The sequence below is a fragment of the Clytia hemisphaerica genome, unplaced genomic scaffold (genome assembly GCF_902728285.1).
Source record: "Clytia hemisphaerica strain Z4C2 unplaced genomic scaffold, Clytia hemisphaerica genome assembly, whole genome shotgun sequence".
Lineage (NCBI taxonomy): Eukaryota > Metazoa > Cnidaria > Hydrozoa > Leptothecata > Clytiidae > Clytia > Clytia hemisphaerica.
The window spans coordinates 185,949-198,954 of NW_027103985.1; the positions used below are offsets into that span (position 1 = coordinate 185,949).

General features: G+C 34.9%; 2 protein-coding genes across 2 annotated transcripts; both read right to left on the reverse strand.

Annotated features, from left to right (window-relative positions):
* Positions 1–237: 237 nt before the first annotated feature.
* On the reverse strand, positions 238–4,785 carry LOC136811060 (queuine tRNA-ribosyltransferase catalytic subunit 1-like). The gene is made up of 8 exons (XM_067067659.1): positions 4,512–4,785; positions 3,437–3,505; positions 3,147–3,200; positions 2,533–2,812; positions 1,859–1,997; positions 1,457–1,532; positions 954–1,148; positions 238–532 (listed from the first exon to the last, which is right to left on the reverse strand). Exons 1-8 carry the CDS (start codon positions 4,728–4,730, stop codon positions 380–382), a joined length of 1,185 nt encoding a protein of 394 aa, XP_066923760.1. The 5' UTR covers positions 4,731–4,785; the 3' UTR covers positions 238–379.
* A 1,000-nt stretch (positions 4,786–5,785) lies between these two features.
* LOC136811062 (ras-related protein rab-6.1-like) lies at positions 5,786–6,550 on the reverse strand. Its single transcript, XM_067067661.1, has one exon. The coding sequence runs from the start codon at positions 6,487–6,489 to the stop codon at positions 5,878–5,880; it is 612 nt and encodes a 203-aa protein (XP_066923762.1). The 5' UTR covers positions 6,490–6,550; the 3' UTR covers positions 5,786–5,877.
* Between the last annotated feature and the right edge of the window lie 6,456 nt (positions 6,551–13,006).

Below are 13,006 nucleotides of genomic sequence, written 5' to 3' on the forward strand. Positions count from 1 at the left end.
TTTGCACAAGTACTCTTAATAAGATTTTACTAAAAGTCAGAAAGTTTTAAGTCGTTTAAAAAATTTTTCTTTGAGATATAAACAAAAGAACTCCAGCGTGGTAGATTCTACCCCCCCCCCCTGGGGCTAATAGGGTTAAAAAGGCTTAAGCGGTCTTCCTAAAGTCGTACTTGATACGTCGTGACTGCCTTTGGTCAGTTAGACTAGTGACAATAAAAAAACATAAAAAACGAAAGCTTAATTTCAAAGATACCATTATTTTGAAAACATATAACTCTTGTAGCCAATAAAGTATAAAAATGTGAGACAAATAAATAAAACCTGCTCATCCATCCACCTATAAAACCATCCCACCATACTATTCATTCTTATGTAAGTATCACGTGACAAGTTGTATATTGACAGCATCAAGAGCGTTTATGCACCACGAAGGATAGTCTTTATTAGGGAACATTTTCAAGAAGAATTGTTGTATATAATCTTCCAATCGATCGTCGATTATACTTTGACGTAACGTGGTCATAAGGTTCATCTGAAAGCAAAATTGTGGGAATAAAATAGTGAGTGATGATCCAAGCTCCAAGCTGTTTAAAAACGTCACCTTAGCTGTCAGATATCGAGTCCCCGCTAATTGGTTTATCTAAAACAGAGTTGAACACTCGAAAGCAAGCACTGAAGTCTCATCTTTTTAGTGATAAAATTTGGTCATAGCACAAGAAAAGGAAATTTCTTCGTTCAAAGTAACATTTGAAAAGACCACTCACTGGCATCATCACCGTACTTACGGCTAACTATCCCACAGTCCGCTCAACTGATTGGTTTATTTGACTCAATTACATCATACTTTTCAGATTCAACCAATCAGATTGATTTGATTGTTGTGTGGACTTATGGGTGGAATTATTCAATAAATAAAACCATCAAACTGGATAATTTATATTGAAAATCCTGACCTGATACTTGATATTATGGATGGATAAAAGGTAACAAGCAACTGATTCCTTGCCAACCAAACTATGGATAAAAGCTCTTGTATATTTGCGACACGTTAAACAAGTACATTGGTCGTCAATGGGCCTGAAATCGTCAGCATATTGGTTTGTTTTGAGATGCAGCTGACCAGATGGCACCAATGCTGTACCGAACCTCTGAAAAGAAATTTTAATCAAAAAATTACATTTAAAAATGTTTAAGTTTCGTTCGATTGAATGTATTTGTTAACATTGGGCGTTTATTGAAAAGCTTTTATATGAGGATTTCAAGATTATCAGGCATTCAGGAGTCTAGAAGTATCAACCGATCAGTCAAGAAAAATTGGTCAATCTTTGGATTTAGACAAAATTGAAAATTTGAGTGCCATCTTTCGAAAGACTTTCTTTAACCTTTGAAAAGCACAACGGATGAAGTTTTTAACGGAGAAATAATATGAAAAAATATTTGATAAACTATTTCTTACTGCAGTACGCGTGGGGTAGACACAATCAAACATATCAGCTCCTAACGCAGAACATACAACCAAATCTATCGCATACCTAAACAAAAATAAATTTCAAAACCTTTACCTTTACTTTATAAATTGACAACAGGGACAAGGGCACCGCACTGGCAGGCTAAACAATATTTTTCGTCCCAGATTTTTTGGACAGACTGACAGACAGACATTCGCACTAGCTTAACTGAAGTTGCGAGAACAAACCATTAGCGAGACTTCAATCTGTTGCAAAGCCTTATCGTTGACACTTTTCGATATATCATATTTTGAGTGTTTACGGGAATTTAATAAATGAGAACAGTGGAACAGTAGACGAGGTGAAATATAATTAAAAAATGAGATCTCGAAATGAAAACTTTTACTCACCCAACTCCCATAACATAGATAGGTTTATCTCTCGGTAAAAGATTAGTGCAATGATGAACGACTTTCCAAAAGTCATCCTTGGCCTCACCACCGCTCAAACCACCAACTGCGTAACCTGGCATGTTGCGTTTGACCATGGCTATAATTCAAAACGTAAAAATGCTAAGTTATAAGGATAACCATGGTAGAAACGTCCCTGCATTTTTTAAAAGGTGTTTATGTTTATGTTTATGTTTCTTTTCTTTAAAGTTGATGCAAAGTAGTACAATGTGTACTTAGTTAGCTCGAGGCTAATCAATATCAACTTGATTTAAAGGGGCATAAGCCGAATGCTTTTAGAAGGAGTATAAAAATAGCTTATCAATGTAACAAAACCATCTTCTAAATCAAAAGCTACAAGCTTTTATGGCACTTTAATGTTTTGAGTTTTAAAAAAAAAAATTAGAAAAATTTCAACTTTTTTAAAAAAAACAGCGCGCACAAAGGGTTTTTGCTTATTACTCATCCCACTTGGCTCCTTTTCCTAACGAATAACAAGTATTTACTATACTTATGATCATGGTGCAAAGAAGACACCGAAACTTCAAACAATGAATAAAATTAAATTTTTAGTTTTCACTTTTTTATCAAATTTATCTGGCCCAGCAAGAAATTTTTTCAAGAATAACAAGTACCTTCGATACATTTTGTCCTCAGTTCCAAATTCAATCCACCTTGAATGATAGGGAATAAATTCTGATGTTCTTTCCGTTGATGACCTTCAATGCACCGATCGAGCCATCGAATGGAGCGATGCATTGCTTCTTCTACTCTCGGTCCCGTAACTTTGACATCGACTACGTCATCTAATTGCATCATGATATCAGCTCCAATAGCATTCTGTATCTGCATAGATTTTTCTGGTGTAAGAAGAATATCTCGACCATCGTAAGGCGAACTAAAACGTACACCTTCCTGAAAGGTGAAAGGCAAATAAGTAAAAAATAGGCCAATAAAAAACATTATTTGCGGCAAATGAATGGATATATTGTATTGCAGTTTGGAAAGATTGGGATCAGTAAGGCATGCATAGATACTAGGTATTTATGGACGATTCAAAGAGTACACAAAAATGAAGAAATCCTTTTGACCGATTCGGACAAAGATATTTTCTAACAAATAAAATTAGGCTTCGTGCAGTGACCTTTAGCAATAGTTGCCAAAGATTAACAAATAAAAAGGTTTCGTGTAATAATCTTTAACAATAGTTTCCAAGGCTTTCATATGGTTTAACAAATTAGTAGCAAACCTCAGTGACTTCTGACAGAGAGATGAGAGAAACCATTTGAAATCCTCCACTGTCCTAAGAGAAGGAAGTCAGGTTATTTACAATAGGTTAAAAGCAACAATTTATATTTCAGTAGAAAGAGAAGGCTTTCATTAATTCATTCAATGTCAATATGGATGGAAACGTATAAAAAGGCTTATTATCTCAAGAAACATCAAAGGTTGTCAAAGCATACACATTGAGGATAAAGTAGAAAATTATTAAGATCTGAAATGCTACAAATATTTAAACAATTCAATATGAAAACGTACCGTGAGCATTCCCCTGTCCCAGTCCATGAATTTGTGTAACCTTCCTGCTTTATTCAATACATCCTCACCCTAGAGAATTGTAGGGATAGATAAAATAAATGAGTTGGCCTTTTAAATCAGACGATCTTTTTTGCGTTGTTCAACAAACGATATTCACAGAAATATTTTCGGATTATTGTCCTGCTGCATCAAAATGATAGATCTCGAGTTTTGTGTTTCATTATTATATTAGGCTCTTCCAAAAAATGTTCGTACACGAGGGGGGAGGCTATAGTGTCCAGGGGGTAGTGAAAAATCTACAAAATTTGCCTTGTCCGGCGGTTTAAGTTACTCCACGCCCCTTCCAAATTCTAATATTTTCTGGAAAAGCCCATTATTATTATTTCTAAAGAATTAATTCGCAATTTACGTTAAAAAGAGACTGTCATATTATAAATGAAATATATTTCAGGTCAGACACGGTACATTACAAGGATACCATGTGAGCCGTGGCGTAACGGCAACATTACTCGAACAAGCGTGGGCTAGCGAAATGCTCTCACAAGTACGTTCATGGGAGCAACAATCATCACCGCCCAAGCAACATTACATTTCAGTTTCTAAGATTGACGATTTTAATTGAAATTGAAAGGTTTTATTTTAAATAAGAGTGATATCGTTTGCTTTTTCACATTGGATTGACACGGATGTGAATCAAGATTGATCAAAAAGAGGGCAAGAAAAACATTTTTTGTTTATATCAGCACAATATAACAAAAGGCCAGACACACTGTCCTTATGTTTCTGATATGAAACGGGAACACTTATGTAAAAATAAAATCTTTAAAAAGAGCTAAAATAATAGTTACAAAACATTTTAATAAGCATAAAAACACTTTTCAAACATAATCAAATAAAGCGAAAAATACAAAATAAATGCACAAATTCATGATATGCGCCATTGCAATGTCTACATGACCCAGCAGCTGATTTGTTGTAAATGACGTAAAATCAGTCAATACGTCACTTGCACGAACCAATCAGCTGTTGGGTCCGTGGAAGATATTGCAATGCTGCATATCACAAATATACTTACTGGTCTCATTCCTAAGTGATAAGTATTGGCCAGGATGATTTGACAATTAAGTTCACGTAACTGATCACAGGTCAACCCTTTCATTGTACCTTGGGTACCAACAGGCATAAAGATAGGTGTCTCAACTGTAAAATGAGGTAGCCTCATCAGTGAGGCTCGTCCTTTACTTTTAGAGCATTTGGCAACAACTTCATAATGCAATGGCCAATCTAATGTCATCTTTTTATTTACTTGGAATGTTGATTTATTATATCTGAAATTGACTTCTAAAGAGACAAAAATAGGTTAAAAAAAGCAGCGACAGAACAAAGAGTCTTCAAAATATGGACAGCCGTTTTTTATTTCATTAGATAACTTGTAGAATTTGCGAGATAAAGGTTGAATTCTCCACTCCGATGGATAAATCTATTAGAGCTCAATTGTGGTAGAAAAGCAAAAAACAATGCAACATTAGAATAATTTCTAATATATTAATGAATTTCTTCTTCGACCTTGAACTGAAAGTATGTATTACATTTTAGCATAGGTGTTAAAAATAATAACAATATAATGAGCTACAGAACCTACTGTACTACCAACCCTTTTGTAATATTTTCAATATTTAGCTGAAACAAGAGCAGCACTATTAATCTATTTTTTCAAAATAGGCATCACTTTATTCTATGGTATCATTTCTTTGGGAGAAAAACTTCTGCTAAATGCAACTGAAAAATGAAAATTATAAACAGAAATATTTCACAATCTAAAAAAAGGAATTTCATTTAAAAATTTAGTGTTTAGTATAAATCCTAATGTTAATCCTAGCTGTAAGTGACATAAAAAATGAATTATAATGGAAATAAAAAAAGTTTTAGAAAATAATTAGCGAAAGAATTCTAAATATTCGAAATATTAAGTTTTTTAAATTGCTTATCTCAAAAGAACAAAACATATCTTTAAAAGTAGACCTGGAACCAACCTGACTTAAAAAGGGATGTTTTTAATGAGAATGGTAATTACAGTAACGAATTTAAAACAAATCTAAGATAGAATAGAAAAAAAAACAGCAAAAACAACAGAATTTTCATACAACGACATAGAAAAGATTAAAAAAAGATCAACAAAAGACAAGAATATGTACTCAACTATCGGTTTAGATTTATCTACAAACAAAAAAATGTTATCTCGAATAAAAAAGAATAAATGAAAATTTATAACTGCAACAAAACACAACAACAACAATTAATAGTGATCAATTAAACTTGAGATTTGCACATTTGAACAGATTAAAAAAAGAAGAGAATTATCGGTGTACTTTCATTATTTGAAATGAAACTCGATACATATATCCATTTCCAACAGATAATACCATACAATATCATTTAATTTAGCAATAACACCCCTCCCCAGTATTGTGCTCAGGCGACGGAGAGCCAATAACAATATGATTCTTGGGTTCTTGAGGCATACTGTTCTCCACACCCTCATGTAAAGCTACTGCTATTGTTCGGAATAGTTTTTTTACATTGGTTCCAGTTTTTGCAGATGTCTCCATATACATTGTCCCCAATTCTTCTGCTAATCTCATTCCTTGCTCATAAGAAACTCTCCTTTTTTCAGCCAGGTCTGACTTGTTTCCACAAAGAACAATCAAAACATTCTCCTTTTCTTGTCTGATATCATTTATCCAACTTCGAACACTATCAAAAGATGACATACTAGTAATATCATAAGCTGCCACTGCTGCTGATAGATCTCTTATATAGTTTGGAATGAGGCTACGAAAACGTTCTGTCCCTGCAGTATCCCATATCTGTAGAGCTACCTCTTTACCGTCAACAGAAAGTTTCTTTGACAAGAAATCAATTCCAATAGTTGCTTGATATGTGCTATCAAAACTATCATACATGAAACGTGTTATCAAGGATGTCTTACCGACACTTTGATCGCCCAGGAATACAAGTTTGTATTTCTTTGCTGAAGGTTGTGTCGTATTCATGACACTGCATTGCTTTAATGTTTACAACAAATTCATTTTTTAAATAAATATTTCCTGAAAAAGAGATGATGACTGTGTTAGACAATGTTGCAATATAGCTCTGATTAATCTAGATAGAATGTCTTATGATAGACTTTAATTTAATAAACAAAATTATTGAAGGAGGGCCTAAATCAGCAGTGGGAAAATTTTATAAGACTAAAAATGCGACGTCATAGACAAAAAATGCAAGGGACAACAAGGGCTAGATAGAAGAATAGCTGATTTTCAAAAGTCAAAATAAACTAGTATGATTGACACTGTCTGAGGCTGGACTTAAAAAATTGTTGGTTTGCCGTCACCAGACCAACCCTACCTCGAAACCTGCCGACCCAAAAAATTTTATTGCCATTTTCAAGAAAATTTTTTTTCCTTCAAAAACTTCAAACAATGAAAAATCAAAACTCATATCTTGTTTGTCTCAAGCATAAGAATCGTAAATTCCCAGCTAGCACTTCTGTTTTTTATTCAAAATTACCTAAATGTAAACAAACATGGAAGGACGAAAATTTCATAAATCGCCAAAATAAAAAAAAATTCCGATCGACCGACCCGCCACCTCCAAAATCTAGGGTCGGGTGACGGCAAAGCAACAATTTTTTAAGCCCAGTCTGAGTTAAAAAATGTATTACAATAATAACCATCTTCTTCAAAAACATAAAGATAAATAGTCATTCAAAGACCAGTTCCCTATCATTGTGATTTGACGTCAAATATTGTTCATCTTTATAATGTAGGGAGTTTTTATAACTTCCAATAGTTGTGGCCAGACCATTTTTATTGCCCTTTTAACGTCCCCTTATTGGACACTACCTCTCCTGAAATCACTAAAATTTCAGTAAAAACAGCCTTTTTTCGTGGTAAAACACTTCAAAAAGTGCCCTTTTTGGTACCAACGGACGCTATCCCGCCTTTCTAAAATATGGCCTGGCCCGCTCAGCCACTTTGCCTACTATCAGGAATTTAGGTGAATTTGTAGATTTAGTCAAGGGTGCAGTGATTGTTAAAGGGATAATCAGATGGTCTGAGATATTTTGCCTGCAGATAGTTTCTAGGATTTTAGGAAAAACCTCTAAATTTTTCGGAGTATTTATTTTCCTAACTCAAGTTATGCCACTTTGAAATCTCGAAAAATGGGACTTTTCAGGGACTTTTCACACTTTTTTCTACTGTTTTCAAGCAAAGGTTCAAAATTTCAAAGTGGCATAACTTGAGTTAGGAAAATAAGTACACTGAAAAATTTAGAGGTTTTTCCTAAAATCCTAGAAGCTATCTGCAGGCAAAATATCTCAGACCATCTGATTATCCCTTTAAGTAAAGAAGGGATCTATTAGAAGAAACTATATAACACTGTTAATCCCCTCATTGAACCAAACAGTACTAATCGATAAATTCGATTATCGAAGGAATCGATAGTGATCGAATGTTGAGTACCAAAATTTCAAAAAAATTTTGAGTATTCAATCACTTTCTTAAAAACCCTTAGAAGACTCGATAACCGTTTGAGTACTTTGATTGTTATTGATTACTTTCGATAACTTTGACAACTTTGATAACCAATTACTATGATATATCTTTAAGAAAAACCAAAAAATTGACCTAAAACCAAAGAACAAAAAGAAGCCCCACCCATGGCTTGGCAGCAGGTTTTAGGTGCCCCCTAAGAATTCAGGTGACCCCTAAGATTTAGGTAACCCCTGGTTGCCAAATATTTTAGGTGACCCCCCAAGCCAATGACATGTCAAATGTTTTTCGAAAATTGCTAAATAGAATAAATGCCCTAAGAAATATCTAAGCAAATGCAACAGGATTAAAGAAATTTTACAGATCAGTGCACTAGGAAGCATTTTCATATTAGGGGGGCTGAAGTTTAGTGACACCGCGAGGGCTAACCATGGTTTGGCCCAAGGGGGAAAATTTTGAAAATTTGAGCTCTAGATTGCTTGAAAATGCACTCAAAACATGCACTTATAATACAATTATGACAAATTAAAAAAGAAAAAACTTTGCATTTTGCAAAATAACCATTTTTGAAAAAATTATTGGGGGTATAGCCCCCCCCAGTTGCTACGGCACTGCAGGTAATATATTAGATACCAAATTGTCAGTTTTTGAGCATCGCTTAGATTAAAATATAAGATGAGAAAGTGCCAACCTATGGTCTGGTGGCCAGTGACAAGAACAGCCACCGGCTAGGAAGTATGAAATATCTGTTCTTGAGTGCCAACCTATGGTCTGGTAGGCTGCTTATAATTCAATCACCAAACATAGAATCTAGCCCCCAGGTCCATCTGGAAAAATTTAGGTGACCCCTAACATGGTTAGTCCCCCCTAGCCACAGGCTAAAACCAGGTACCAATTGCTGCTTGACCTTTTAGCCCCCCCCCTCAGGCCAGGGGGGGTGGGGTTCCAGCCATGCCATTAAGATTGACTGGGTTTACTTTCCTCAAGTAACTCATATCACATAAGTGGTTTTCGCGCGAGAATCGTGTGTTTTAATTGGTCGAAGTAAACTTGGTTTCAGACCTCAAGAACAGATATTTCATACTTCTTAGCCGGTGGCTGCTCTTGTCACTGACCATTAGATTATTATCGATTATTATTGATTACTTTGATTACAATCGAACATTTTAGAACCGTCTGGATTAAAACATTTTGATTCCAAATATTTTGAACTACAGTAAATTATTTTCAAAAAAAGATCCTGCGCTATTGACGATCCCTTCAAAATCGAAAATAAATTCAAGTGAAATCATCCTGAGGGTATCACCAAAACTCTTAGAAACTACTAATCACTTAGGCGGCAATCACAAATATCTTTGTTTTGCGTCGCCCAACCGACTCTCGAAAATTGAGTAGAATTGAGTTGGTGAGTTGGTAAACTTTTTCTGTCAATGACGTTTCCTTCGTTCAAAAATTTTATTATTGCCAAATTTTGCGAGCGATTTCTAGTGCATTCGTGGCATTTTGACTTTGTTTATCATTACTGAGCCATTTTGGGTTGGAGGTCACAGTGTTCAAAGGTCATAATTTGAAACCACCTATAACACGCGGTTGTTTTGGCTGATTGCTGACTGGCTGGCTGGCAGTTTCCTTCAAGAATACACTACAAAAATGGATGATGGAGGTCGGACGAGAAGAAGAAAACCCGAAAATTTTTAGGACCGACCGACCAACTCACTTTTTAGACCCAACGAGGACTCACTTTTTAGACCCAACGAGGACGCGAAATGAAGATATTTGTGATTGCCGCCTTACAGTTACTACATATATATGCTATGATTTTGGATTTGTATCTATTAGCAGCCATCGCTAATCTTCTTTTTACAACACCATAGTAGGGAAATATAATAATTGTTAAGAAACTTAAAAATGAATGGAAAACACTCTTTTGCAAATTGCAAAATCTTCGAAGCCCACCCCTCCCTTAAAAAATTAATCCCCCTCTTTTTGTCCAAGCCACCCCTTCACTTTTATTTAAAATTTTCACAAGCCCCCTCTTCTTTTAAATTCAGCCAGAGGATAAGTGGTTGTAAAGATATTCAAATTTTAGTGTCAAAAATTTGACTAAAATGTCAAAAAAAAGGTTAGGAAAATAGCTTGGAAAAATTCGAAAAATGTGTCAAAAAAGAAAGAAAAGAAATTTTCCAGTCATGCTTCTTAAATTTTGCATATCTCTTTTTCTAGTGTAGCTAGAGACCTCAAATTTGGAGGGAGAATTCTTTGATGGTGTTAAAACATTATTATATAAAAATATTTGTAAAATATTTAGTATATATTAACAAAATATCGAAAGATATATCTTTTTTTGAAAAAAGAAGACATTGCTTTGTTTTATTTTTGTTTTTGAAGAAAATAGCTTGGAAAAGGTTGAAATGAGTCAAAAAAGGTGGTAGGACCCATTTTCAAGGGACCTCTGGAAATGGAGGAACAAAAACTTATGAGTAAAGAATAAGTTTTTCTGAAAGGAGAAACCCCAAATGAAAAGAAAATCCATTTCAGCAGAAATAAAAACTTTTTTTTGGGACATTCCCATGCAAAAGAAGCAAAAAAGTGAAAAAAACTACATGAAAATGAAAGAACTAAAATTAGCGAATGTGATTTTTGAATTCCTCACCCTTTTTCTGATAAACATACAAAGTTTCAGCCTTCAAATACATTTTCCTCCGTTTCCAGACACATTTTTTCATCGATAGTTGCAAATTACTTTTCTCCCGTCGGCAAACAATTTTCAAAATGTTGCAAAACTTGGACAGGACAAAATTTTCCCCTCAATTTTAAAAAACCAAACTAATTTTATTTGAAAGTCCTTACCTTTGTGAGAAAAATGAGGGGTCATTTATTAAAATTGGTTAAGTATTCCCAAAGTTATTCCATTTTCAATCAAAACACAAAAAAATCACCTTTTCAAAGAATCGCCTCCTTACACCACGCCAGCAAGAATTAATTTTCGGAAGCACCAAAATCGCGCCAAAAATTGCGGATGAAATCTAGTCTTCCGTGTGGCGGGGTGTGGGGAGTTTTGCCGGTGCGGTCTGAAAATCGGCCCGATGACTGTTAAACTTTAGCTTATCACTAATGAGCTGGAAATGATAGCTAAAAACAAATTTCACCACTAGAAAGCTGAAATCTTCAGCTTTCAGATGGTGTATGGTGCTTAAATGAAAAAATCCGCAATCTTGTTAAAAAATCGCAATTTCTTCTTATTTTCGAAATTCCAGACGGCCTGTAGATTTTCAAATAAAGCAGGTTGTGATATATTGTAGCCTAATCTTACCCTGGGTTTACTAAAAAAACCGCAATTGAAAAGATGAACCAGCTCAATAGCGACAGCCATTTGTTTCAACGTGGGTCGAGAATTTTCCGGTGCCGTGGTCAGTGCTAAATCGCGTTTTCACCTTGACGTCGAAAAACATGAGTATCTTTGGAAAGAAAATAGATACCTGGATGCAGTTTTTTTTACTTGTTTCCCTGATAATTCCTGATTGATTTAAAATAAAGAATGAACACATTTGGATGATTTAAAGGTAAGTACTAATCAGTGAGGCTGGAACTTCGATTTTTGAGGATTATGATTTTACCAGCTTTTTAGTGATTTTTGCCTCGCTAAGCCAAATCTCGCAACCTCTTTACCTTAAGGAAGATCGAAATTAGAGTTTTTCAGCGTTCCGAAAAAAATGCAGAGCAGAAATTTTTTCATCTTCACAGGATCGATTCTTAACAACAAAATGCATCTTTTGGTCTTTGGGTTTGTTTCTGACGTTTTTCCTTCAAAGAATATCGATCACTTTCCTTTTCCCCTTAAGCGCGCGAGAAAAAAATGATTAGCTCGCGTTTTCGCGCGGGCGAATAAAGATGAGGCGGCAATCTTGCACTGAGGGTGCTACTTAGTTTCCGCCCTATTTGGCGCCCACGATAGAATTGCCCAAACACGGGGGTATTTCAAATGATAAACTATGTCGTTCTGTAAGTGTTTATTTCCTAAGAGATACAAATAGTATATTGAATGTTATTAACTTGTTCATTTAAGTATTTTTGAGCGCAAATATAAATTGTTGGTTAAATAAAACACAAACGATAACAGTTCTGTTTATTCCACAAAACCCCGGAAAAAGTTTTTTTGCCGACTTAGCTATTTTACAAATCTCGGAAAAGAACTCCCATAGGAATTCCGATACCTAACCTGATTGGTTAATTTCGGAACGGCTTCAAGAAAGTCATAATGGCAGATAATTTTAAAAGTTTCTGAGGAAAATGTTTGTAATTTATCAATGTTGATGGCTTGTTGATTCTTTAAAGAAAAAAGATAACAGGTATAGCTTTTTCTAATCCTGGAATATCGAGGTTCCAGCTACACTGCTAATGCCTTGAAGTTCATTTTTGTAAATTCTTCCTCGTTCCGCGCAAAAAATCCCAACGAGTGCGCACCCTATCCACAGTGTTATATACCGCTGGAAAGCTAAGATCAAGGGCTTTCATTTAGTAAAAACCGGAACGCTTTAGCATACATAGAAAAAATAAAGTCCCAAGGGTTCAAAGTTTACGGGAAAATAAAACATTTGGTTTGACGTCAACGAAAGTTGCCTGACTTTCTGGAGTCGCTAGCTACCAGGGGTGCCAAAAAGAAGGTCCGTTTCAGATTTCTATAAAAACTTCTCTAAGGGATTACTTGTCAATGTAAATGTACTCATGTGTTGTGTCAACTTGTCAGCATTGTATTGTTGTAAAGGAAAAGATAATAGAGGTAAGACTAGCCTAGTTTCTAATCCTGACCATGATGCATGAACCATCCCCACACACCCACCCACATTCATTTTTGTAAACACTTTTAAGCCTTTCACACAATAGGAAGATAAACTGAAGTTGACACAACAAATAAATAAATGATAAATATAATTGACCTGTATAGTGATGGATGTGAGAAGTCTCCAGAGACAGCTCGATATAATTCTTTATAACACTTTTTGCTTTTATGCTT